The sequence below is a fragment of the Barbus barbus genome (genome assembly GCF_936440315.1).
Source record: "Barbus barbus genome assembly, chromosome: 1".
Taxonomy (NCBI): domain Eukaryota; kingdom Metazoa; phylum Chordata; class Actinopteri; order Cypriniformes; family Cyprinidae; genus Barbus; species Barbus barbus.
In genome coordinates, this window is record NC_136729.1 from 14860156 (window position 1) to 14885584 (window position 25429).

Consider the following 25429-nt stretch of genomic DNA (forward strand, 5'->3'; position numbering starts at 1 on the left):
TGCTTTGTTTAGTGAATTATTGGCTCCTGAGAGCATGACAGCCAAAAGTTCAGAAGGCCATCAAAGTTCAAAAGACAACCAAACACTCCAAACTACAAAGAAGAGCCTGTGGTTAGTCTGATCGTAATACATTACAACAAATGATCAGTTTATAGTGAAGATTAATACTATTTAATGTTGTATTTCAGAGACATTCTCATTTACTTCTGCGTCATAAACAATTTTGGGTCTGCGTTGGGTCGTCACTCGGGGTTCTAATGTAAAATCTGAGCCTGAAGCCGAAGCGGTTGAGAAGCAGTGATCTAGACAGCAACTCTTGCGGTGGTGGATGCTGATTCAGTCTTTTCTCCTCTCAGCGCCTTCGTGCTCCTGTTTGGGTGTGTGTCTCTCTCTCTCTCTCTCTCACTCACTTTCTCTCTCTTTTCTACCATTCATTCTGTCTGACATGCAGTCGTTTGTTGTTGTCTTTTCCTCGCCTTCTTCCAGACACCCTGTGGAGAGAGTGATGAAGGAGAATACAGGAGAGGGGGAAAATGATGAGGAGGGAGAGGGGAAAAAAAGAGGGTGATGGCATAAAACTAGCACTGAGCGTTTGAGCCTTTGTTCTACTTTTATGTTGAGCAGGAATAAAAAATGCTGCGGTGCGGTTATTATTATTATTATAATTAAATAAATGCTCTGATTTATTGCATCTATTCAAACCACCGACCTATAAACACCCACGTTTATACACTCATGCAAACATCCTCCTCACGACTAGAAATGATTCTAACAAGCCTATTGTAGAGTACAAAGTGAATTCTTTCAGATTGTGCAACACTGAAGGTTCAGTCATAACACTGCGGTTTATTTTGTGAAATCGACTCAAGTAATTCCACAAGCCGTAGACACACCCAGTTCTATTGGCCGAGAAACATGCTGAGGGGCGTGGCTACAGTCCACTAAGCTACCAAGTCGACCACTTGGAGACATCACGCCCACATATGTGTTTGTTCCTGTCTGTTATACACATATTTGTGTGCGTGTGTGTGTGTGTGAGAGAGAGAGAAACCACAGCATGCTTTTTATCAGTGGTTAGTCAGACGTTACTTGAAACCCTCTCTCAGCTTGACCTTTGTGTAAAATAAATATTCATTATACATTACGTGGGTGAAAAGAGAAACATGTAGTTGTAGACACTTCGACTTTCTGAAAGATACAACAGGCAACATTATACAGTTTTTGTATACACAACCTTTCAAAAGTAAGACTTTTTTATGTTTTTGAAAGAAGTCTCATCAATCCTGCATTTATTTGATCAAAAATACAGTAAAAACAGTAATATTATAAAATGTTATTATAATTTAAAATAACTGTGTTCTATTTTAATATATTTTAATTGTAATTTATTTCTGTGATGGCAAAGCTGAATTTTCTGCAACCATTAATTCAGTGTCACATGATCCTTCAGAAAATGATTTGAATATGCTGATTTGGTGTTTAAGTAAAATATTAATATTAAAAACAGCTGTACTGCCTATTTTTTCAGGATTCTTTGATGAATGGAAAGTTCAAAAGAAGTCTCTTTTAATAAATGTCATTTGAATGCATCCTTGCTAAAGATAATTTCTTTCCAAAAAAAAAAAAAAAATCCTACCGACCCTAAATATTTGAATGGTGTGTATCAGTTTTTTTCTAAAACTGGTTGTCTGTAATAATGGTGGATGAATCTGCATGTCAACGATTCCAGTATAACACTAACATATTGCAATAACGTACTTTACAGGATAATTTAGACAAGATTAAATCCCGGATTAAAGTTGGTAGTCCAGCAAATGTTACTAAAGTGAATCCATCTCTTACATTCAATCCCATTTTATTCCCTCCCCAACAGGGGATCATCACACACATGGACGTTCATTCCTGCCTCCTCTGTCGCACTCTTGCAGAGGAACATATGGGTGGGAATGTGGCATGCATAATTAAACAGATCACCAATAACGTTAACACCAGTTTGTTTCAAAGAAAAAAAAAAAAGTCTAATTCTGCCTCATTTATGTTTTTCAGCATGATTTGTTCTCAACTTTAAGAACTGCTCATCGAAACATTCCCTTGAATCATTAAATTGTTGTACATGAGTCAAGTGCTCTGTATAATGCCTTTTAAATTGCACATGAGGTACTTGGCTGTGTTTCGACATTTAATACAAGTAACTAATGACAGAGTAAGAGGGTGAAAAAGGAGGTTTCTTTCGGTTTGCTCCTTTAAATAACAATATAATGACATGCCACCGTGGCCCTTTAGCGTGTTTGCGTGTTTGACATCTGTCAGTTTTAATGGTGACGGCTCCTCCACTCATCCCATGGGGCTTTATCTTTCACTCAGCACACAAATCTCCCAATCAATTTACCAAATGAAACCGGGTGTGCAGTGTTTAAAAGAACAGTCCATGCTTACTGAGCATGAGAGTGAGATGGCAAGAGAAAGAGAGAATATATTGTTTATGTGACCTGTTCCCCGGCATTAATCTAATTCATTCATCCAGGATTACGATGCATTATTAAAGAAACAATGGAGGGTGAAAGAGAGTGAAAACAAAAAGAGACGTTCAAGAAACTAAGACAGAATAAGAGACGGAGGGAAGAATGAGAGAGGAAGAGAGATGGGCCAATCGATCTTGAAATATCAATATGTCTGATGCTGATTAAGAAGGTTGATCATACATTAAAAATATCTGTTTTAACACTAACCTTTTAGTTATTTATTCAGCAAGAAAGTTAATGTGTGTCATAAACGTCAGTCGTAAAGTGAGCTGTCTGCAAGAAAAGCATCATGCAGTGGCATTTTATTTCATATATATAAACGTGACCTTTATCTTTTTGTGGCACTCACTATATACTACACTATAGAAGCTGTTAAATGTTTTATATTTGATATTAGTAATGTTTTTGTTTTATTGTTTAATGACTGTAATTACATTTATGCATTTAGCAGACGCTTTTATCCAAAGCGACTTACATTGCGTTCAAGTTACAGTTTTTACATTTTATCAGCTCTTGCTTTCCCTGGGAATCGAACCCATGACCTTGGCATTGCTAGCGCCATGCTCTACTATTTGAGCTACAGGAAAGCATTTTATTACCCATAATTATTACCCATAATTATCTTCACAATGCCATTAAGGTAATTGGTGTTAATTTTATTGTACTTGACATTTGATTTAGATTTAAAAAAATGTTGTAACAGCCTGAAGCTTGGATTGTTTAGTGTTTTCATATCTTTTTAGTAGCTCCTCCCTTTCCTGATCAAACTGAAGCTCTGGTTGTCATACTAGGAAAAAGGAGTAGAAAGAGCCGCCACATAAAACACATGGGTTTTTTTTAGATCCTCTTACATTTCTGCATCATGACAAGAGAGGGGAGTGATACTGAGATACTAGATAAATAGAAGAAGAAAGTGCTCAAGGACATTGTGTGTGTGTGTGTGTTTTATGTACATGTTATCAGTGAATTTAAATTGCTAACCTTGCATGAGGAGAGTCAAGAATTGGTGGATCTCAAGGACTCCCTCCAATACCTTGAACGAGCTGCAGATGTCACAGAACACACACACACATCTCATGCATTATTTGGAATACTTGATTCTGATTGGTCAGTCATGACTAGGGTCAGTTTCCGTGTAATGTTAAACTATAATTGGTAAACTGTATATTTGACCATTGTCACTGGTTAGCAGCTTTTTATGCATCAGTGCTTTTTAAAGTAAAAATACGTATATTTAGCATTATCATACCATTTAAAAGTTTGTGGTCAGTAAGATTTTTCATATTTTTTATACAACAAGGATGCATGTAATCCAGGTGGATGCTGCACATTGGTGGTGGATGAGGAGATACCCCCTCACATTGTAAAGTGCTTTGAGTATCTAGAAAAGCGCTATATAAATGCAACAAATTATTATTATTATTATTATTAATTGATCAAAAGCGACAGCAAAGGCATTTGTAATGTTACAAAACATTTCTATTTAATTTATAAATGCTGTTCTTTTGAACTTTTATTCATAAAAGAATCCTGATGAAAAAAGGTTTTCACAAAAATACAGCAGCACAACTAAACCAAATAATTTTTGAGCATAAAATCAGCATATCAGAATGATTTCCGAAGGAGTAGGCTGTTGAAAATTCAGCTTTGCCATGACAGGAATACATTTAAAATTATATTAAAATATTTCAAATGTAATATTTCTCAGTATTACTGTTTTAATGTATTTTGATCAAATAAATGCAGCATCTGTGAATTTATTTATATTTTTAATTATTTACTAAGTAGCCAATTGAATCTGGGTCCGCCCTGTTGGGACCGCCCTGTTGGGGTTTATAGCATTTTCTCAAGCGTTTAGCTAATAGACATGGTTTGGTTCAGCTTTTAGCTAATTAAACACAAAGATTTAAAGATTCTATTTCAGCATTTCTTGTGTTTCACTCATCCAGTTTTGAAATTGAAAGCCAAAACTTGAATGCATTACAAAAACATTTGTGTGCTTGGAGAAAGATAAAACCCTACGGAATGAGTGTTATTTTAGGGTGACAACCTGTCATGGTAGCTTTGTTGAGTGTCTTAGAGGCTAATAAGCTACGATTACAGGTTTAGAAAGAGCGTCTGGGGTGTTTATAAAGTGTTTGTAAGGGATTGACTGTTTCAGCTTCTACCAGTCTGATTTAGACAAGGGTGAGTGGCCTAAGCAGCTGATCTATCCTGACAGCAGTAATCCCCCCACGATCCCTCTCAGACTGTCTGTGTGTGTGTTTCAGTGTGCATGTGTGTAAGAATAACAGTGGAATGGAGCAGATTGAATGGGGATGGATGGAGTGAGAGAGAGTTAAATAATAAAAGAGTCTCATAATGACCAGGAATGAGGGAAGTGTGTATCTGTATGAATAACCTCTAGGGAAGGTGCTGTGCTGGTTCATGCCTCTTTGTATACACACACACACACACACACACACACACACTTGTGGTCTACAGGAAGGAAGTTCTGGTGTGCTGTTGACTGTTCTTGCAAACTGAAAGCCAGAGGAGCTACGGCTTGTTCTCTGAGATCTCACAGACTGCCGTGGTATAGCAAACAACTGTCTTTCTAACTCTAAACTGAGGATGAATAATTAAAAACTCTTTCATCTTAGTTCACTATTAACTGCACATACGCGCTTCTGAAGTGCTTGTTTAAAATATGTTTTTGTGCTTGCTCTTTAAAGTAAAATGTGGATTTTTAGCTTTATCATGTGTATCCCAGAGGATGCAAACTGAACCTTGCTGAAGTTTTGTTTTTTAATGTTGTGTATTTGTGATGTGAGGAAGCCTCTTAGGGAGAATTCATCTACACACATCCGGTATATAGAGCAAATTAATAACTTTGGTCAATTATTTCCTTGTGTGCAAGTTTTACTTGCATTTTGTGTACTAGCCAGCAGTTCATATGAGAAAACAGCTGAAGAAACATACAAAATAAGGTCTTAAAGTGTTAGCGCACCCACAAATCTGTCATCATTTACTCACTCTCATGTCATTCCAAACCTGTATGATTTTATTTCTTCTGTGGAACACAAAAGAAGGTATTTTGAAGGATGTTAGTAACCAAGCAGTTTTTAACTTCCACTGTAGACTGTCAGAAAAAAAGTGCAAAATTAATAAATAAATAAGCCGTTGTACCCCTAAAGGTACAACTGGGGGGGGGGGTCTCTTCTTTTATGTTCCACAGAAGAAAGAAAGACATACAGGTTTGAAACAACATTGAGTACCAGGGAAAGTAAATGATGACAGAATATTCATTTTTGTGAATAACTTTTCAACATCCTTTTGAAAAAGGTTTTTGTCAGGGTCATTTTTAGGAGGAAGGTTATAGAAATTATCATTAGCTCAGTATAAAACCGTAGAAGTCAATGAAAAGTCAACACTATAATAGAAAAACGTGTGTGTGTGTGTGTGTGTGTGTGTTTTTAATTGAAAAAAGTGTCTTTGGTCTCAAATGAGAGGTCGATTAGTACACTGTAGCAACACACACTGCTCTTCATTTCTTTGTTCCAAATAATATTTCCCCATTCCATTGTAAGGCTCCACGCATCCGGCCCAAGGAAGGTATCCGATGGTGGATGAAGGTTTCCTGCGTGTTCGGTCTTTCCAGTGTGCACAGTTCTTCAATTTAAATTAAACTCTAATCTGACTCCATTTTATCATTTAATCTGACTCCATTTTAGCTTGACCTCGTATTTAACTTGAAATACAAATTGATTGCTTGTCCATTTCTAATTTATTATTCTGATATTTGATTATTCTAGTTAACTCTTGACTTTATATTTACTCGTTCATTCGGTTGCTCATGTCTTTAACAAGGATGCAACGTAATCTACTAGAGTCAATAATTACAGAGTAGAACAGAATAATGTCAAATGTAACAATTTATTATCAGTCAGGTAAATACTGTATGTATTATGTCAATTCCACAGCAATTCAAAAAGATCAAATCATATCAATACAAAACATCGAATTCTCAAAGATAAATCTATGAGTAAAGAATGCATACCTGACTTTATAGTAATACATAGTGTGAGCATTGAGACCCACACTACGGGCTTCTGGTTACAGAATCGCGCCGATCCTTTTGCCCAATTTCTTTAAGTACTTCAGACCAGAATAAACATCCCCCAAACTCGAGACAGGAACTAACAATTTGGATTTGCTTTGATCAAGCCGAGTTAGCACCTTTTTGGGACAGAAGGTAATTTGCATGAAAACCACTGGGAACTGACCCACCCTCTATAGTATGCAAAATATCTCTGAACTCTCAGGATCTGTATTACCTTTTAGTTTACTTCTTACAAGAATGAGACCATTGTACCAGTCGCCCTGAGACAATTCAAATGATACCAAACATGACTGTAAATAACACTTGCATTAATGCAGAATATTACATTTCTGCTATCGACCATTCTGAGTGAAGGGAAGGATGGGTGATGGGAAGGAAGGGATGAAAAGGAGTTTATGCATATGCGAGGGAGGCATTTTCCCGCATTTTCTCTCAGTGGGGTGTGGAGGCAGATGTCTGTATGTTAATGCACTGTGTGTGTGTTGTCCATCTCAGGAGTTCACAGTGTCTGAGATTCTGTAATCCTTACAGATTCCTCCCTCTGACCACGTGGGTCAATTCCAAATGATTCCCGACGAGGTCACTTGTCAGACACTTGTTGTGGTCCTTGTGATGTAGTATTTGCAGCTGTGGATGCCTTTAGAAAGGCCTTTGTGTATACCAGTCTCAGCAGGTGCATGTAGCTTGAACTCAGCAGGTAGATGAACGGGTTCAGGGTTTCACCTGTCTGGTTGAGAACAACACGTGTGCATCCTTTCATTTCTTGAGTCGTTCCATCATGGAGAAATCTCTGTCTGTAGTAACATCTCCCTAGGACTTCCTTGCCTCTTTTGTTGAATCTCGTCACCTTCAATTGTGCAGATTTCTGGGCAGATTTCACTAGGTGAAGGGTTCTCGCTGGTTACATACTGCTTTGTGTGAGACACTTAAACAGCATCTTAATGGCTCAACGATTGACCAATGATGAACTCGATGTAGAAAGCTGTGAGATTTGGCACAAGAACATATAACAAGGCAAAAACATAATATGTCAACAAGTGCGAATGGTACATTGGGTCTCTGGTGTCATTTGAGGTCTCATTTTAAAACAGCCAAATCCTCACTACCGCTCTGATGGATTTTTAATGGTAGTGGAATTACAGAATGCTTGGTCTGAGTGGCTTATATGAAAAGTAGCAAAAAGTCAGTGTACCTTACATGTTTATAAAAATGGTATGCATCATTAAAACATATGAAAGTAATAATTAATATTCAATCCCAATTACAAAGGTGTAGACATACATATAATTCTCCAATGCACAGTCACCTAAGATTTCAAGGTAGTGATCTAAAGTGTGCTTAGGTACGAGAATGGAGATCCTGGATCCTTTGTAATTGTGTGTGTGTGTGTGTGTGTGTGTGTGTGTATATGTGTGTGTGTGTGTGTATGTGTATGTGTGTGTTATACAAGCTACGTCACATTCGATGGCAATGTGTGTGTATGTGTGTGTGTATATGTGTGTGTGTGTGTATGTGTATGTGTGTGTTATACAAGCTACGTCACATTCGATGGCAATTCGATAGTCAAGTTGTAAATTTTGTAGTTAATGAACAGAAGTGCCAACACTTCATATTTAATCATTTTGATAATATTTCTGTTATTAGTGATGTGTTGGGAAACCAGCGGGCCCTCTGGTTTGTCAAAACATCCCAATAACAATCCGAAAGTTTAAATCTTTTGAATTTTCATGGCAGATTTGACTCTGCATTCAGAATTATACATCATCGATTTGTGACAGTAGCCATACAGATGTATTATGTTTTCCATGGGTTGGCAGATGGTTGTAAATCATAACTATTATGTGTGTCTTTCTGAGACTGCCATCATGGGATTAACTAAGTCCTATGTGTGAGAATCTATGTGTTTCTGTCAGTGTGAAGATGGACAATAGATCTTTAGTGGGGTACCACATTTGGAATCTAAGCCATCATTGTTTTCTGTGGTGTGCAGTGTTCAGACTGGACAGTCTAGATGAGGTGATGTTGTGATGGTGGAGATTTGTGTTCTGTGCTCATGTCTGGGAGATGGGTGAAGTCTAATCTATAACAATCTGTGTTGCAAAAATTTAGTTCCGGTGCTAATCCGGAAAGGCCATGTAGATATTTGTGTGGTAGTGTGCTTATTGTGAGATGTGACTGGCCTCTTGAAGTGTTATTGCACCCATCTCCTGCAATTTCAGGTTATTTCTAACAATTCCGCCGTCCTGGCTTGATGCAGCTGGCATCAGGTGCCTTCCTAGTATCTCACTTTCAAGGAATTGCAGTGGTCAACCTGAAACAGAACCAAATACTGAGAGAACCACAGTTAATTTAACAATTCCGCCGTCCTGGCTTGATGCAGCTGGCATCAGGTGCCTTCCTGGTATCTCACTTTCAAGGAATTGCAGTGGTCAACCTGAAACAGAACCAAATACTGAGAGAACCACAGTTAATTTTTGAGTCTTTTTCACCTCCCTTTCATTATTCTTCTAGCAAATTTAGAAGATCATGTGGTATTATGTGGCTGCATTTAACTGTGGAATATTAATCTTAATCAGTCCTTCTGATCAGATTAAAATTTTGGTTGGTGCTACCCAGCGACGAGTGAATTGGTTTGCATTTGCTTGTGCCACACTTATTAAAATGAAAACCCAACTCCTCCCTCTTGGCACAACAAGATCTAAGTTGTCACAAATAGAATTCACGTGTTAATTCATTTAAATATGGAAAGGCAGGTCAGAGCTGATGCAATGCACAATCACTGTTTTTATGTTTCAAAGGCAAACGGCTAATTGTTGTGACTATTTGTTTCATTTAGTCTTGCTGATCATTTTCATTAAGTCAATTGTGAAATCACTCTGTGGCCACATGGCAATTCTATGCTCCTGTATCTGGTTAAACTGACCAATCAAGATAAACAAATTAAACATAGACACACACATGTAACTTAAAATTGCTATGCAATTCCAGTATTACAGTTATTCTAATTTCACACAAGAGACACGGTCTAGTATGTATGTAACATCTACAACCTTAAACCTAAGTGTTTCGTACACTTACAGTGAAGCAGTCATGTGTTTCATAAAGAATAAACTTAACTAGCCTATGTGCACATGTAGTAGCACAAACAACTATAATGTGTGTAGCATGCGCACATTGTGTTTAGCACAATTACAAATTTGAAAATTCAAACAAGATCATTGAAACTGGGATGTTTACATATTAAAGTCATCGCTAGTAAGCTGCTAACCCACTAGCAAGTGAAGTCAACATCTGGAGGCCTTGCATGAGCAATGCAGTTACCTCACAAAGAGTTTTACATGAGGATGACTTGTTACATGTAAACAATTGATCTTTACTTTTAGAAAGTGAACCTGCTGTCTTCACCATACGGCTGTCTGCTGTGTTCGAATATTTGATTATTCTGTCAAACTCTGATTATATTTTACCCGCTTAGATCAGGAAACTATATCGCTTCGAGTTCCTCACCAGGTCTCCGGCACAATTTCGTCAGTTCCGATGACCCAAAACAGAGGTATTTGGCTAAATATCTGAGATTTGCCGTATTCCCACGTGCATAATCAAAGATATGTAATACTTAGCCCCCTTGGCTGCCCCTCAGGAACTTAATTCAATCGTTTACTTTAGTAGAATCTTCCTTTGACCACCATTTAAGAACGTTAGTCGATCAACTTTACCTTCCTTCAAAATGGCTTTGTTTTGGCCAAGCTCGTGGCTTCTTCCACATAAACTTATCTAAAGTAACATTAAATTAGAACAGAGGTCATCGACGCATTCAGATCTAGGCTGATCAAACAGCATCTGCTGATTCTAGACAGAAACTTACTCGTCTCCTCATCCAAGCACACGTGAATCCAGGTATCGGTTATTAGTCGTCACTAATCCCTGACGCAAACTTGTGGAAATATACGAATCCGATAATCTACTTGGGAAAACAATTCTCAGAGTCGGTCAGAATACAATCAAACGTTTACAATTTATTGACCAAGTAATGAATCAATAATTAGAAATTATTTGTCAACAAAACTACACACAGCGTATGTTTCAAACGGCTCATTGCTTCCCTGTTTAATTTCCTCTCAGGTCTATCAGCGCTTCAGGGCCTGCATCTTAGCGCGGCATCATCATTATCACTCTCATTTTCAACCTATAGCTAAAAGGTTTCTTCCAGTGCTGCCTGTTTAACTGCAGCCACTGGAAAACCTGATTTATCGCAGCAATGTTCAAGAGCTGATATGTAATTACTGCCGGTTTGAAGTTTTCTTTGAATTTGATCAATTGTTGTCGCCATTTCTTCGCGCTGTCTAGCCCACCCCTTTTGTTCGTAGGTAAACGCTTCGACCTGTGCTCTAAGCTTTTGCAATTCATCCGAACGCGCTTTCTCGATTTCTTTGATACTCGAGATATTGTGCGCTCATTTTCGGCTAATGTTACCTTTACCACTTAAATGAAGAAGGATATTTTTTATATGCACAAGCGTGAATTTCCATGATCTCTTGATCTGCACTGCTGCTGTACTGTCCCTTAAAAGCCATGTTTTTCAGCTAATTCTTTTGCCCACCGGATTTTTCGGCTCCGGGCTAAAACAGATATGGGTATACCGACCCGTTCTAAAAATGTGTCTATATGTGAGATGCAAAAAGCTTTCCCTCAACACAAAAGTAAAATGAAGGAACTTACCGCAGCAGTTGCAGACAGGGAAGGAGAAGCTCAAACCTCAATATTCTCCGTCAGTGAGAATCAAAGCGAAATTCGCGCTGGAAAGACGTTGCTCGTCTGTTGCGAGATCACGGAGGGGTCACCACTTTGTAAGGCTCCACGCATCCGGCCCAAGGAAGGTATCCGATGGTGGATGAAGGTTTCCTGCGTGTTCGGTCTTTCCAGTGTGCACAGTTCTTCAATTTAAATTAAACTCTAATCTGACTCCATTTTATCATTTAATCTGACTCCATTTTAGCTTGACCTCGTATTTAACTTGAAATACAAATTGATTGCTTGTCCATTTCTAATTTATTATTCTGATATTTGATTATTCTAGTTAACTCTTGACTTTATATTTACTCGTTCATTCGGTTGCTCATGTCTTTAACAAGGATGCAACGTAATCTACTAGAGTCAATAATTACAGAGTAGAACAGAATAATGTCAAATGTAACAATTTATTATCAGTCAGGTAAATACTGTATGTATTATGTCAATTCCACAGCAATTCAAAAAGATCAAATCATATCAATACAAAACATCGAATTCTCAAAGATAAATCTATGAGTAAAGAATGCATACCTGACTTTATAGTAATACATAGTGTGAGCATTGAGACCCACACTACGGGCTTCTGGTTACAGAATCGCGCCGATCCTTTTGCCCAATTTCTTTAAGTACTTCAGACCAGAATAAACATCCCCCAAACTCGAGACAGGAACTAACAATTTGGATTTGCTTTGATCAAGCCGAGTTAGCACCTTTTTGGGACAGAAGGTAATTTGCATGAAAACCACTGGGAACTGACCCACCCTCTATAGTATGCAAAATATCTCTGAACTCTCAGGATCTGTATTACCTTTTAGTTTACTTCTTACAAGAATGAGACCATTGTACCAGTCGCCCTGAGACAATTCAAATGATACCAAACATGACTGTAAATAACACTTGCATTAATGCAGAATATTACATTTCTGCTATCGACCATTCTGAGTGAAGGGAAGGATGGGTGATGGGAAGGAAGGGATGAAAAGGAGTTTATGCATATGCGAGGGAGGCATTTTCCCGCATTTTCTCTCAGTGGGGTGTGGAGGCAGATGTCTGTATGTTAATGCACTGTGTGTGTGTTGTCCATCTCAGGAGTTCACAGTGTCTGAGATTCTGTAATCCTTACACCATTCTCATTATTATATATGAGCCGCCAGACCTGTGTGCTTGGTATTCTTCACCACAGTCAAACACACACACACATACGCCTGCAAGGTATAAGTATCTCAAGAGAACTACATGGAAATCAAACTTTCTCTCCCCCTGTAAACAGTCTACACTGGAAACAAAGCTCTCCTGTCTGTGTAGTCAAACAGAAGCTGTGCTTGCCCAGTAGATGAGAAATGCAAAGACTGAACATGTGATCAGATCAAAAAAGAAGAAATGCCAGAGGTTTGTCCCCCATTGGGGACTGTAAGACATCAGGGAAGTGAGCAACCAGTTCCTACAGAGAGGAAGTGAAAGACGCTGTGTAAATGCAACATGTAAACTAGTAGTCAACCATCATTCAATTTGAAATTCCATTACCAATGACCAATCGTTGGCTGGTATAATGTAGTTATATGCTTTTTATTTGTTTGTTTATTTTTCTGCTTTTTTTTTTTTTTTACTTTTTTTGTTGTTGTAATTTTTTCATTAAATTGTGCTAACCTCTGTCATCTATTATTTTAATTAATTTGCTATTTTTTAAATATTTGAAAATGTTCAATTATTAAATGCATGTAAATATAATAATTTATTATTTAATTTACAAATATTTAAATATAATTTAAGTAAATTAATTTACCAACATTTTACATTTTTTAAATATTCAACATATCTAAATTTTATTATTTTACTTAATTTAAAAATATTTAAATATAATTTTAGTGAATTGGCACAATGAATTTGTATTAAAATTTACTAATCTCTATGATCTGTTTTATTTTATTAATTCATTTAAAATTATATGTACATATTTTTAAATTAAATTGACTAATTTGTTAAATGTTTGTGCATTTAATTATTTATTAAACTTAAATCTATCTAAATAGAATCATAAATAAATCAATTTAAAATGTAAACACTTAAAAATATGCATTATTGAGCTAACATATTAGTCAGCCAACCAACACACCCAGTATCCTTGGTTGATATATTGGTCTATAACTAATGAGAACTCATGCATTGAGAATTTTGATTGATTCAGTTTCTGTAGAGCTTTTTTTTATATTAGAAGATTCCAATAATTAGTATAATTGTTCATTCAATTAGCATTATTATTCAGTGTACGGTAAGAGATTATAATAGGTCTGACACTGTGTGCAGAATATTCACACTTCAATATTCACACATCAACACTACAAGACGTAACAGTGGCTAAAATGGCTTAATAAAACACTCGGTCAGATGCAGTTGAAGGCTGACCGTGTTGTCTTTGTGTTGTAGTGTAGTGGCTAAGCAGAGCCCGTCCCGAGTGACCTTGCCCTGAGGTGGAATGGAGGGAGGAGGGTGGACAGGAGAGGGGCGGGAGGGGGGTGTACACAGATGGTAGAGAATATGGTTCCAGGGTGTTTTGGAGGGGCCTAGCTCGGACAAACGCAAACAAATAAGCCTCTGCATCCAGTGCGGAGAAGGAGAAGCCTCATTGTTATAGAACTGCTGAGACGGATCTTAGAAGACAGCCAAGGTAAAGTAAAGCAATTCAAGAATTTACTAAGTAATAATTAGAACGGTCCGCCAGGGCCCAAGGTGTGAGAGCCGCACCGAAGATATCGTAGCCCAACGCGGTTCTGTGGTTCTGAAAGTTTGAGGACACAGAGCCCAGCTGCGGCAGGAATGAATGCTGAATAAATTAAGCACTCTGCCAAGTTAACACTAGCCTGGCAGCGGCTCTTTCCCTCTAAGCCCAGGTGTGTGTGAATGTGTGTACTGTACGTGTGAGAACATTTTTAATGTGCAAATATGTTTTGTGCGAATGCAGTATGTGGGCATGCTTTATCACACAAGTGTGTGTGTGCATCTTACGCTTTCCAGTGTCTGGCACTGGTAGGGGGATGGGTGAATATGTCTGTGTGTGTGTGTGTGTGTGTGCAGAAGTGTGTGCCAGGAACAGTTCGGGAATTTGAGGCGGTGTTTCAAAGGGTCCCAGGATAGTTAGCAGGCTTCAAAGCAGCAAGACTGGGGGAGCTTGTTCTCTCCTTCACATCCATCCACCCACACACCTCCGATCTTTATTCGCTTTCCCTCTCAATAACAGGATTTTTTTAACCTTAAATCTATTTTTAAGTGTCTGAACAAAACGCGTGGAAATCCTCGGCGCCCCAAGAACTGGATTTTTGTGATGGGGTGTATATGGTAGACATGGCACAATGTGGTTAACTGGACTGGCATGAAGCCTGGCTCTTGTCTCCAAGCCACATAAACAGAGAAGGAGAGAGAGAGAAAGAGGGAGCTGATATGTGTTGTTGTGGAAGTAGGTCAGGCGTCACATTCATTAACATCCTCCTCTCATGCCCAATGATGTGAGCCGCTCCCACTATCACACGCGCATACGTGTACATATCGCCGTATGTGTGCATGCATAAATCAGGGCATGCATATAAAATATTATCAGAGGTTATCGATTCGAGGCAGACGCTCATGCATTTGTAAAGAAAGTCGGTATTGTGTTGGTCATCATTTCATAGCGTTTTAACCCTGTGAACCATCAAGGCAATAGACATAAATAAACTTGGTTACTGTGGAAATAAAAGCAGTACTTAGCGTCTGCCTGTGCTCTGGACAGCTGGACTTCTGCCAGGACAGCAAAGCGGAGCTCTCTACACAACTCTGTCCCACTTTCTCCCGCACGCTTTCCTTGCATGCGCTCTCTCTTTCTATCGGTCTCGTGTCTGCTTCCATTATCCACTGCGCTTTCTAATTCTACCTGTTTTGCAAAAGTTGTGTGCTTGAGTCAGTCCCTTTGTCTCTTCTTATTCCTCGCTTTCTGCCCACTCCATTCATCCTCATCTCATTCTTTCCTAACTCTTGCAGTCATAAGCTTTCCCTCCTTCTCTGTCCCTCCCCCTCTCTGCTCCCAGCAAGGTCACTTGGAGTTGCATGACAAAGCGACTTCACTGACATTCAACAACCTCTCTCTCTCGCTCTTTCCCTTCCTATAGTCCTGCACTGCTGCTTCTCAGACATTTTCCCATGACAATTAGCTAAAGCCTGGAGAATGGGCCTAAATATAGAGAGATTTGATTTTCCACTTTTTTTTCTTTTTTTTTTGGCAAATAAAGCCCTACTTGGTGTTTAATTTGGGGTCTCAATCAAAGGATGTAACTAAATGTTTAACACTGGAGGAATGTAATAGTTTATGAATGAGGGCATCTATGGTAAAACCACCTACCACAATTCACTCTCTGTATGTGAGTTAAGTATTGGAGTGAACTGTACTGGAGTGAGTAAATTTGCAATAAGTGACTGCAAAAAAAAAAAAAAAAACTTATAAAGGGATATGAATCATTTAAACTATGCTAAATGAACTCAAAATATTACTTTTCTGAAAGAAATAAAATGAAATAAACACTAAAACTAAATTTAAAATAAAAATTTAAATGTCAAAAACCTATAATAACCCTGGTTCAGATGACAAAAGCAAGGTCAAACATGCACGGTCTGAGTTAAGTGAGAGAACATCCTTTCATGCTCGGCAGCACTCAAATTCATAATTGGTTTTATTTCTCTTGTTAGTTTGATATGGGTAATTATGTCACTTTTATGTGGTTTAGGGCATATTTAGTGTTGTTTTTCATCATTACGCCTTTAAATAGCTTTTAATTAATTTAATGTTGCTTACATTTGCTTTTGAAATAATACCTTGCACTTCTAATTATATTATTTTTAGATCATTTTGTTTACATTTTTTTCAAAATAATATTTTGCTCTGCTAATTATCGTCTTTTTTATATTGATAATTGTATTATTTATTATTTATTTCGTTATTGTGCTTGTTTTGCAATGCAAATACAATACTGCAGTACAAATGGGGAGGGAGGGAGAGAGAGAGAGCAATCCAAAATTACGTCTTTCCACCCCGATGGATTTGACAGGGTTAAACATATCTCTCTTTCTTTGTTACCGTCTTGTACGCACAGGAACGGTTGCATTCTGTTCGACAACAAAGGCAGCGGATTGCTTTGATAACCTCTGCTGCTGTGATACCTAATCTATTAAATGCACGCTGAAATGTGAGTTGCATGAAAAGCTGAGTGAGCGCGCGGAACGGAAAGGGGGGGCGGCTTGCTTGACGGACTGTTTTACTTGAAACGTGGGTGTGTTGCTGGAGGCTCTGGAAAGCTTGTGAGGTGTTGGGGTGTAGCTCAGGACAGGGGAAAAGAATGAAAGGCCGTCTCTTATCGAGGGCACAATCGGAAACGCTGTTTAACTTGGCGAGCTTTCCCGGATGGAGCGCAAAGCTGCGTCCTGACAGACTAAAACATAAGTCACGGAGTATGGGCACAGTAATCATTTATATTTATCAATAAATACACTAGGCTGACTTGATAGAGAACAGACTGGGGGTTTTACAAAAAGAGGATCGATAAAGACATGCGATAGAAAAGCAGAAGCGTAAACTCTTGAGGTGGATCACGCGGTTAAACGAGCAGAGAGTGCTGTTTTTGTTACGGACTGTGAGAGTGCGCATGCGCCATCTAGCGTTCGTTTAGAGGGAAACCCAATGTTTTTATTAATATCTCCCTGTTGGATTTGTGAGAGAGTCGCTGATTATCATACTAATCAACTGACTATTTTCTTTCCTTGGGCTTTGCAGAGCATTTGAGCGGCTGACGAAACGGAAAATGTTTAAATAATGTTTAAGCATTACTCATAATATCTTAAAGGGATAGTTTGACTAAAAATTCCAATTCTGGCATCATTTACTGATCCCCACAAACCCATATGACTTTAAGTGATTGGTGACCGAAGCTTACTAAATTATGACAGAATGTTCATTTTTGGATGAACCGTTCCTTTAAGAAGTTACAGATGTGAGTGTTCTTTATAATCATTAGAAGTTTTAGTTCTTAATGGCAAACAGAATCGTGCATGGACAATTCTCCGGCACAGCCCTAACACAACACAACCAACAAAAGCATCTAAACCAGCTCTTCATTCCTGCTGCACATACCCAAGTGCTGGATCAATATCCATTACCAGCACTAGTGCTGCAGACAAGCCATTCATTTCCACTGCAAAGCACCACGATATTCCCCCTGGGAAGCCGTTTCACCACCCTGCCTGCTACAAGCAAAGATGATTACACCAGATTCATGCTAGGAGTGTCTGTTAGTGCCTCAGATTACCTCTGCTTGTTCTTGAGCATGATATTAGCTGTGTGTGATGCTAAGCATATGTAGTTGGATATTTAATTGAATTCACACAACATAATAAACCCAGTAATTTCATTTTGTGTTTGTGTCTTTATGACGTGAAGCAGATCGTTGCTGCATTATGGACGGTATGCCAGACGTGAAGTGGTTATCTCTCCACGTCTTCATAATGGTCTGTGATTAATGTTCTACTCCGGTTACGCATATGTTTTCAGGATTTGGATGGGAGTAGTGAGGGAAGAGGGTGGGGAGCGTTTGTTTCTTCTGTGGGAATGGGAATATGGGAATGCCTAGCTGGACTTTTCGGGTGGAGGGGTGCATTCAGACAAAGCCAACGAAAACAAATGTCAGTGGCTCTGGGAAGGCAGGGTCTGGTCGGAATCCTCTGTGGTTATTTACAGATGTTTACTACTTTGCTTAGGAAAGAAGTCCTGTTAGAACATGTGGGCTTGGTTGAGATGACCTTTTAGCGGTGTTGAATTACGCTGAATGGCGTCACGTCTTTGATCACGGTGAGATTATGTGTAGTTAGTTACAGTTGTTTGTGTGGGTCAAGTGAAGGTGAGATCATGTCTGTGTGAATATGGCAGCGATTGTTTTGACACAATTGAGTTATGCACAGCTAAAATGTAGTTTGAAGGTGAGTGCAGGTTTAATAGTGATCTTTCTTTTATTGTGTGTCTTAGGATCAAGGTGCAGGAATGGTGCCACCTCTTCAGGACCCTCCGTCAGCTGTGCCACGGCAGCCCCAGGGCAGCAACTACAACATGATGCTTAAGAATCAGCTAATAAACAAGCAGCTTCAACAACAAGTCAGTTCTCAAACTGCATGTTGAATGTATTACTCTGTTAAAGTGTAATTTTATTGTTTAGGATGTCTGATTTGCCTTTTGATTTGCACTTCTTAAGAGGTAGAATTTGATTGCCTTAAATGTGTTAATGTATTATTTTCTGTTTCCTATAGGAAAAGCAAAGGCATATGGAGCAAATGAATGGAGGGCATATCACAGACTGCCAACAGGTGACACCATTTCAAGGTACAGTATCATCAGCATACCACATACACTTTGGTAAATACTGTGTTTCATTTACCATTTGTGCATAAAATCTTAACAGAGTTTTTTCAAAATGCAGAAATCATGACTCATTAATAAGTTTACACACAGAAAATTCTGAAACTACGCACACAAAAATGCTCCTGGGAGCAAGTAATTTATTAAGACTTGACATTTAAAAAAAAATATGGATTAATAGAAATGGAATAACTGGCTCTAAAATTAAATGATAAATATTTACAAATAAACAAATAAAAATACAGAAGCCCTTATATGGACATAGTTTGGGCAAATTTTATGCAAATTACCAGTTGTGTAATTACGTGTAGGAGCAGCCTTTTTCTGCGCATATATGGAATTTGTAAAAAATTGTTAGTAAATGAGGCCTACTTTTTATTTAGTGCCAGAATTTTGCTATATTCTCTCCCGTTCAAATGTTTTCTTCTTTTTTTTCTTTATTTAAACAAAAAATTAATACCTTTAATTCAAGGATGCATTAAATAGTTAAAGCTGCAGTCCGTAACTTTTTTTGGTTAAAAAAGATCCAAATTCAATATCTGAGTAAGTACATAACCAGCCAGTGTTCAAAACTATCGCCTTACTTTAGCCCGATTCACAACGGTTGTCTCATAATAATGTTTTCTAATTTGAGTGGTACGGGTAGGTTTTCGCTTGAAATTCGAGCATGACACTGCGTCATCACATCACATCTGTAAACATAAAGAAGTTGTCTCGGCTAGTAGGCTATCGCATGTGAGGATCCTGCAGGTGGCGCATCGTTTAGCCTTTTCTCACAGCAGCTAGAATAATTAAATGACAAAAAATCATTTTGATGGCGGATTGTAATCCAGAAAGGATTATATGAAACACTTGTGAATGAAATTAAACTATATTCCAGTTTTAAATGTGCTTCTGATTACAGATAGCCTGAGAATTACACAAGATTTGTATTTTAAAGACAACCAGTTCGAAGGGAGCATAGTTTGCTTTTTGGGTTAAAATAATTTCTTTTGAAATTCGAATGGTATGACATTTAGAGATTAGACTGGACAGAAATTGAAATCTACACGCTAATACACACTATATTCATAGTCACGCAATGCTGATGTTGTTAACATTAATAATTTGAGAATAAAGTAGCTATAACAATAATAATAATTTTCACGGTTTGATGTGATATGAGCTAATCGATCATTACATTTAAATCACCATTGGTAGTGCGATTTATTGTAATGGTTTTTTCCTCAGTTGATAAGAACAAGCATGGCAGACTTGTTACTTACTTGTTCAGATGACAATACACGGTGAAAATTCTTATTTGGTTCATATATTCCAAGACATAGGCTAGAATCTGTGATTACTAAATACAGTATCCACACCGGTGCAGTGACTGACTGCCACACATACTCCTCAAAACATTAGATTTATCCACGCTGGAGCCGTTCCAGAGTACAACCCACGCAATGAAGATAATTCCGCACTAGCTGCAATTCCAGGTTTTCAAACAGAGATGGTGACAAAGAGGCAGAATTTATGGACTGCAGCTTTAAACAATGTCAAAAAGAAAAAAATTATATCACCATTTCCAAAACAATTAAGCGGCACAACTGTATTCAACAGTGATAATAAGCAGAGATGTTTCTTGAGCACCAAATCAGCATGTTAGAATGATTTCTGAGGGATCATGAGACACTGAAGCCTAGAGTAATGGCTGCTGAAAATAAATTTTTTTTAGATTTAATTGCTTATTTTAAATAAGTAGATTTCACAATAGTACTGTTTTGACTTATATTTAATCAAATAAATACCCCCATGGTAAACATAAGAGATGTCTTTTTAAAACATTTAAAAAATCTTACCAATCCTAAACTTTTAAACAGTACTTAAAGGCATCCTGAAACTATTTTTGCTGTCTTGCAGGGCCAGGTCGACCGCTCCCTCCAGAGTGTGGTGGATATCCTCTGGGAGCTTCTCCACAGCTGAATTCCTCCATGCTCTCCCATAGTGGTCCTTTACCCACAAACCGAATGGGTCTTTCCTCCAGCTCGGTGTCTCAGATGGGCCCGTCGGTTGGAGGATATGTGTGCGGCAAAGGTTCCAAACAACCGCTCTGCCACCCGTCGCAAGACTTTGGAATGGCGATGCAGCCTGGCCAGAGCATGATGGGAATGGGTGGGCCTCCACGTCAACCCTTACACCCAGCTCACGCTGTGACGCGACCGGGAATGCCATGCCCCAACCTACCAGGCGGTCCCGTGCCAACCCACCACCTGCGGCAGGCATTGCACCAAGCTGGAGCTCTTCAGTCGCGTATGATGTTCCCTCCCCAGCAGCAGCAGCCCCCATCACAGTCCCAGCTCTGGCAGCACCAACAAGGGGTGCAACCACATATGGACCCTGCAAACCACCCACATCCTTTCCTTGCCGGAGGAGCCTTACCTAGATGCGGAGGTCCTCAGTTTCCACAGCGATCCGGCATGGCATGTATGCCGGCCAACTTCCCTGGTTCCCGTCCTCCTCCTAATCAAGTAACCCCTGGTTTGGTTGGTAGACCGGACCAGAAGATGTCCACCACCCAGCCGCTATCCTCCATGTCCCAACAGAACCTCAGAATGCAAGGTCCACTTTCTGCTCTAGCTGTTATGAAACCAGGAGGTCCATCCATGATGCACCCTGCCCATGGGATGGGGCCTCCTAGTTACCAGACTGCTTCTGCAGGGAAACACTGTTCACCACAGGGCTACAACCCCAGAGATAAACTGCCTTCCTATGACTACACACCACAGCATCAGAGCAATGGGGCAATGGCAGCAGGGCTACAAGGACCTGGAGGAGGAGGCGGTGGCGGTGCGGAGGTGGACTTCATAGACACTCTGGTGGGCAACAATGAAGACTGGCTGAACAATCTCACCATGATAGATGAATACCTTGAGCAAAACTCATAGGGACTGATCAAGAGCGCCCTAGGTTTGAAAATCACTACACAGCGCAAGAATAGGTTTGTGGGGTCATCGCTCTGTAAAGGCATGTTCACACCAAGAGCGCTAACTATAACAGGAACTATATTAGTGTCTACACCAACGGACCGTAACTTTCTGTTTGCTATAACCGTATAATTGTCTGCAGCTTTAGTGCCCCAATATACTCACTGCAAAGCTTTTATTGTTCTTCGCTTAAAAAGAAGTTTGAGATACGCAATCAGCTGTATTCTGTTAGGTAACATCCTGATGCCATGAACCAGTGAAAGTTCCAAGGTGTTTACTTTTCCAGAAAGTTTGCTAGGGCAAGCTGTTTCGAGCTCCAGAAACAAACTTTGTTTTGGGCTGATTTTGGTCTAAATTATAAAGTATATTGGGTCCTATATACATGCAAGCTTGGGTGGCATCTGATTGGCTCAAAAACCTTTTAGTTCATTGTTATAATTATCATCTTTGGTGTGAACGAACCTTAAAGTCCTAAACCTTTTTTTTTCTCATGGCTAGCATTAGTGAGATATCGGTGGAAATGAGGCACTGCTTAGGCGCTGCTAAGCCTGGATTTGGCCATCATTAAACTTGCTTATATTATAAGATGCCCTTTTCTCAATGGTTGCTCTTCCAGTGCTCTCTGCGCTGTTTTAATAATATTGTAATTATCATCAAATTTATTATGCAGTGAAACACTGATTTATGAAAACATGGGCTTTCCCCAGCAGTGTAAAGAAAGTTCTCATTCAGTTAAAGGGATAGTTCACCCAAAAATGACAATTCTGTCATCATTTACTTGCCCTTATGTTTTCCAAATCTGTATGACAGAATACATTTTGAAGAATTTATTTTTTTTGTCTGTTCAATGGAAGTTTATGGGGTTTAAAACAACACTAATTTCCATTGTATGGACAAACACCTTTTATTACTTATTTACATGGGGTGAGTAGATGTTGACAGAATTGTAATTTTTGGGTGAACTTTGTCCGTTTAATGCAATGTGGTAACAGTATTGTTGGCAATCTCATGCCAGACCAGGCTCATATGTGCAGCTTTTAAAAAAAAAACGTTGAAAAACATATGAAATCATTTCTGTGATGAACTATTTGAGGGTATTTCAAAAGAGGCTTGTCCTGTACATAAAGTATTTTGTAAAATATGGTTTCTTAAACTGTAACATACAAAAAAAGAGAAGTACACATATTTATGCTTCTTTTCTGCTGATGAATTCTTCAGAATTTCTTTGTAAATAATTATTAAAAGAATAAATAAAACAAAAATGCAATGATGTAAAGAAATGAGTGTCACGTTGAAATTGCAAATGAAATATTTTACACTAGGAAACTCTATTGTAATTTGTATTATGCAAGACAGTATGGTTAGTTTTGGAGTAATACTATGTATTACAAAGATGGAAAATTTGTTATGGTTTTGACATAACTGGACTTCTGGTACTCCAGTCTGGCTTAAGAGGGTTTTTTGCTTTGTGTTTTTAAATTGGGAGGTTTGGAGTACAATGTTTCTCAGCCTTGTTACAGCATTTCATTCTTACATAATTGCACAGTCTAAAGGTTCTCTAACTTGTGTCATATTGCCATAGCATAATACATTTTACACTAGACACCAGTGTCTTTGTAATAATCTATTCCATCTAACGAAATGAGGATCTTGATGCTTTCTGGACCAAGGACACTTTTCAGCAATTCTAGGAATGTCTTTTGTAAGTGCACACCAGCTACACTGAAACGGCAGCCTCAATGTAGCAGAGGGACAAAATATATGATCACACCACCTATTATGTAATACAAGAGCAACACCTGTCACAGTAAGTGCATAAAACCCACAGTCCTTTGTGCCAGAGTCTTGGGTTTTCAGTAGTTCATGACCATGTAGTTGATGCCATGAACTTTAAGACATTCTGATTTGTGATTATTTGTGGATTTATTATATTTTGTCTTCATATTTTTAGATTGGAAAATAAACCTCAGAAAAACAAAAATGTCTCCTTTTGGTCTTTTTTCAACCTGTTCTTCTTCAGTATATTTTACTTCCGTTTCCATTGGTATGAGTGAAATTTATGACTACAGATAAATATTAGCACTACCCCTCATTTAGTGTTGAGATGCCTGATAACTACTGTGCTAAAAATGATCTCAAGAGCACCATGGCTATATATTTGTGACCGCTTATCAGGACGAGGCGAGGACAAAGTAAACAAATTTGTGACATTGATTTAAGTGAGAAAATGCCTTCTTTCTCTACTGCTCACTTTAATTTCTGTTAGTCTGTTTTGAACAATCCATGTAAAAATGGCTTTATTGGGGCTTGAAGTTATGAAATAAACTCTTTCATTTCCTTTACAGTGTAGCTTTTTATTGTGGTAAATTAAATCACTGTTTTCTTAGAGGTAATATGAGAATGAGAAATTTAAACAGAAATTAGTCTAAAGGTGCTCCAAAATGTTCTTACAATTTTTCAGTGGAGTCATACAGGGAACCATGCATTAATGCTGTGTATCTAAATTGAATGAAATGTTTAAGTACAAGCTAAAGGTTCTGCATATACAGCCTCTGTTCTTTTGCGCTTGGTTTCCTTATAAATAGATACATATAAATATAGCCATTTTTGGTATAGTTCCTCTTTATGCTGTTTTATGGTTTTGCCCGTTTCATTTTTAGATCATCAGTTTTGCTTCCACATAAAAAGCTGCCTTTGTTTTTGCATCAGCAGTTGATAGTTTTAGAAACTCATATCTTCATGTATCACAGTTACAGATCAGAGCTATTTTCACACAACAGAAGTCTGGGTAAAATCAAACTTGATAATCTACACTTTGAAAGCCACAAGTAATTCAAAGTAATACAAAAACTTGTGGGTAACTCCGTCTTGCTTTCCAGAGCCAAGATGCTGTGTGGACAGGCTCTAATGAAGTACAGTTAACTGCCATCTGTAAGAAATGAATGGAATGATTGGTATGACTATGACACTGCAGGGATCAGATTGCACAGCCATCAGACTTTACCTCTTTAGTTTGCACTTTTATGAAAGATGCTACCAGTGGCTTAAATGAATACAGACAGCTTAATAAGCAAGAAAACGAATGCATTCATGATGAGTCAAATATTAATGACTGTTAAAAGTAAAGATGTAAGAGGAGTAAAAGAGTTATCAGTCAATATCAATTATATGGGGAAATAAAATCTCTACGCGTGCACTTTTTTTGTGTTTCTCAAATTATAAACTTAATGGTGTTATCAGCTTTGACAGAAATGGGCAACAGGTTGAACACATTAGAAGTTGTTTGTCATCAGGCAACAATGGAAACAGATGTATGCCTACTGTTTGTCCAAATTAGCTACTCTATTTCTGACCCTATAGTTCCAAGCAATGTTGACTGTCAACATATAGGAGGAGAGTCATGCTAGTTGTCAAACATTTGCACAAATAGGCTATATGTGGCCCTGGAGCACAAAACCAGTCTTAAGTCGCTGGGGTATATTTGTAGTATCAATAGCCAACAATACATTGTATGGGTCAAAATTATAGATTTTTTTTAAGCCAAAAATAATTAGGATATTAAGTAAACATCATGTTCCATGAAGATATTTTCAGAATATTCTACCGTAAATATATCAAAACT

At 38.3% G+C, this 25429-nt stretch overlaps 1 protein-coding gene across 1 annotated transcript in view; it reads left to right on the top strand.

The window, feature by feature from the left end:
- Positions 1-23777, top strand: part of LOC306874919 (uncharacterized protein) — a 75892-nt gene extending 52115 nt beyond the window's left edge. The window contains exons 3-5 of the mRNA XM_079425251.1: positions 18455-18580; positions 18733-18805; positions 20744-23777. Coding sequence (XP_079281377.1) covers positions 18455-18580; positions 18733-18805; positions 20744-21768 — 1224 coding nt within the window. The 3' untranslated portion in view covers positions 21769-23777. The remainder of the gene's footprint in view (positions 1-18454; positions 18581-18732; positions 18806-20743) is intronic.
- The last annotated feature ends 1652 nt before the right edge of the window (positions 23778-25429 follow it).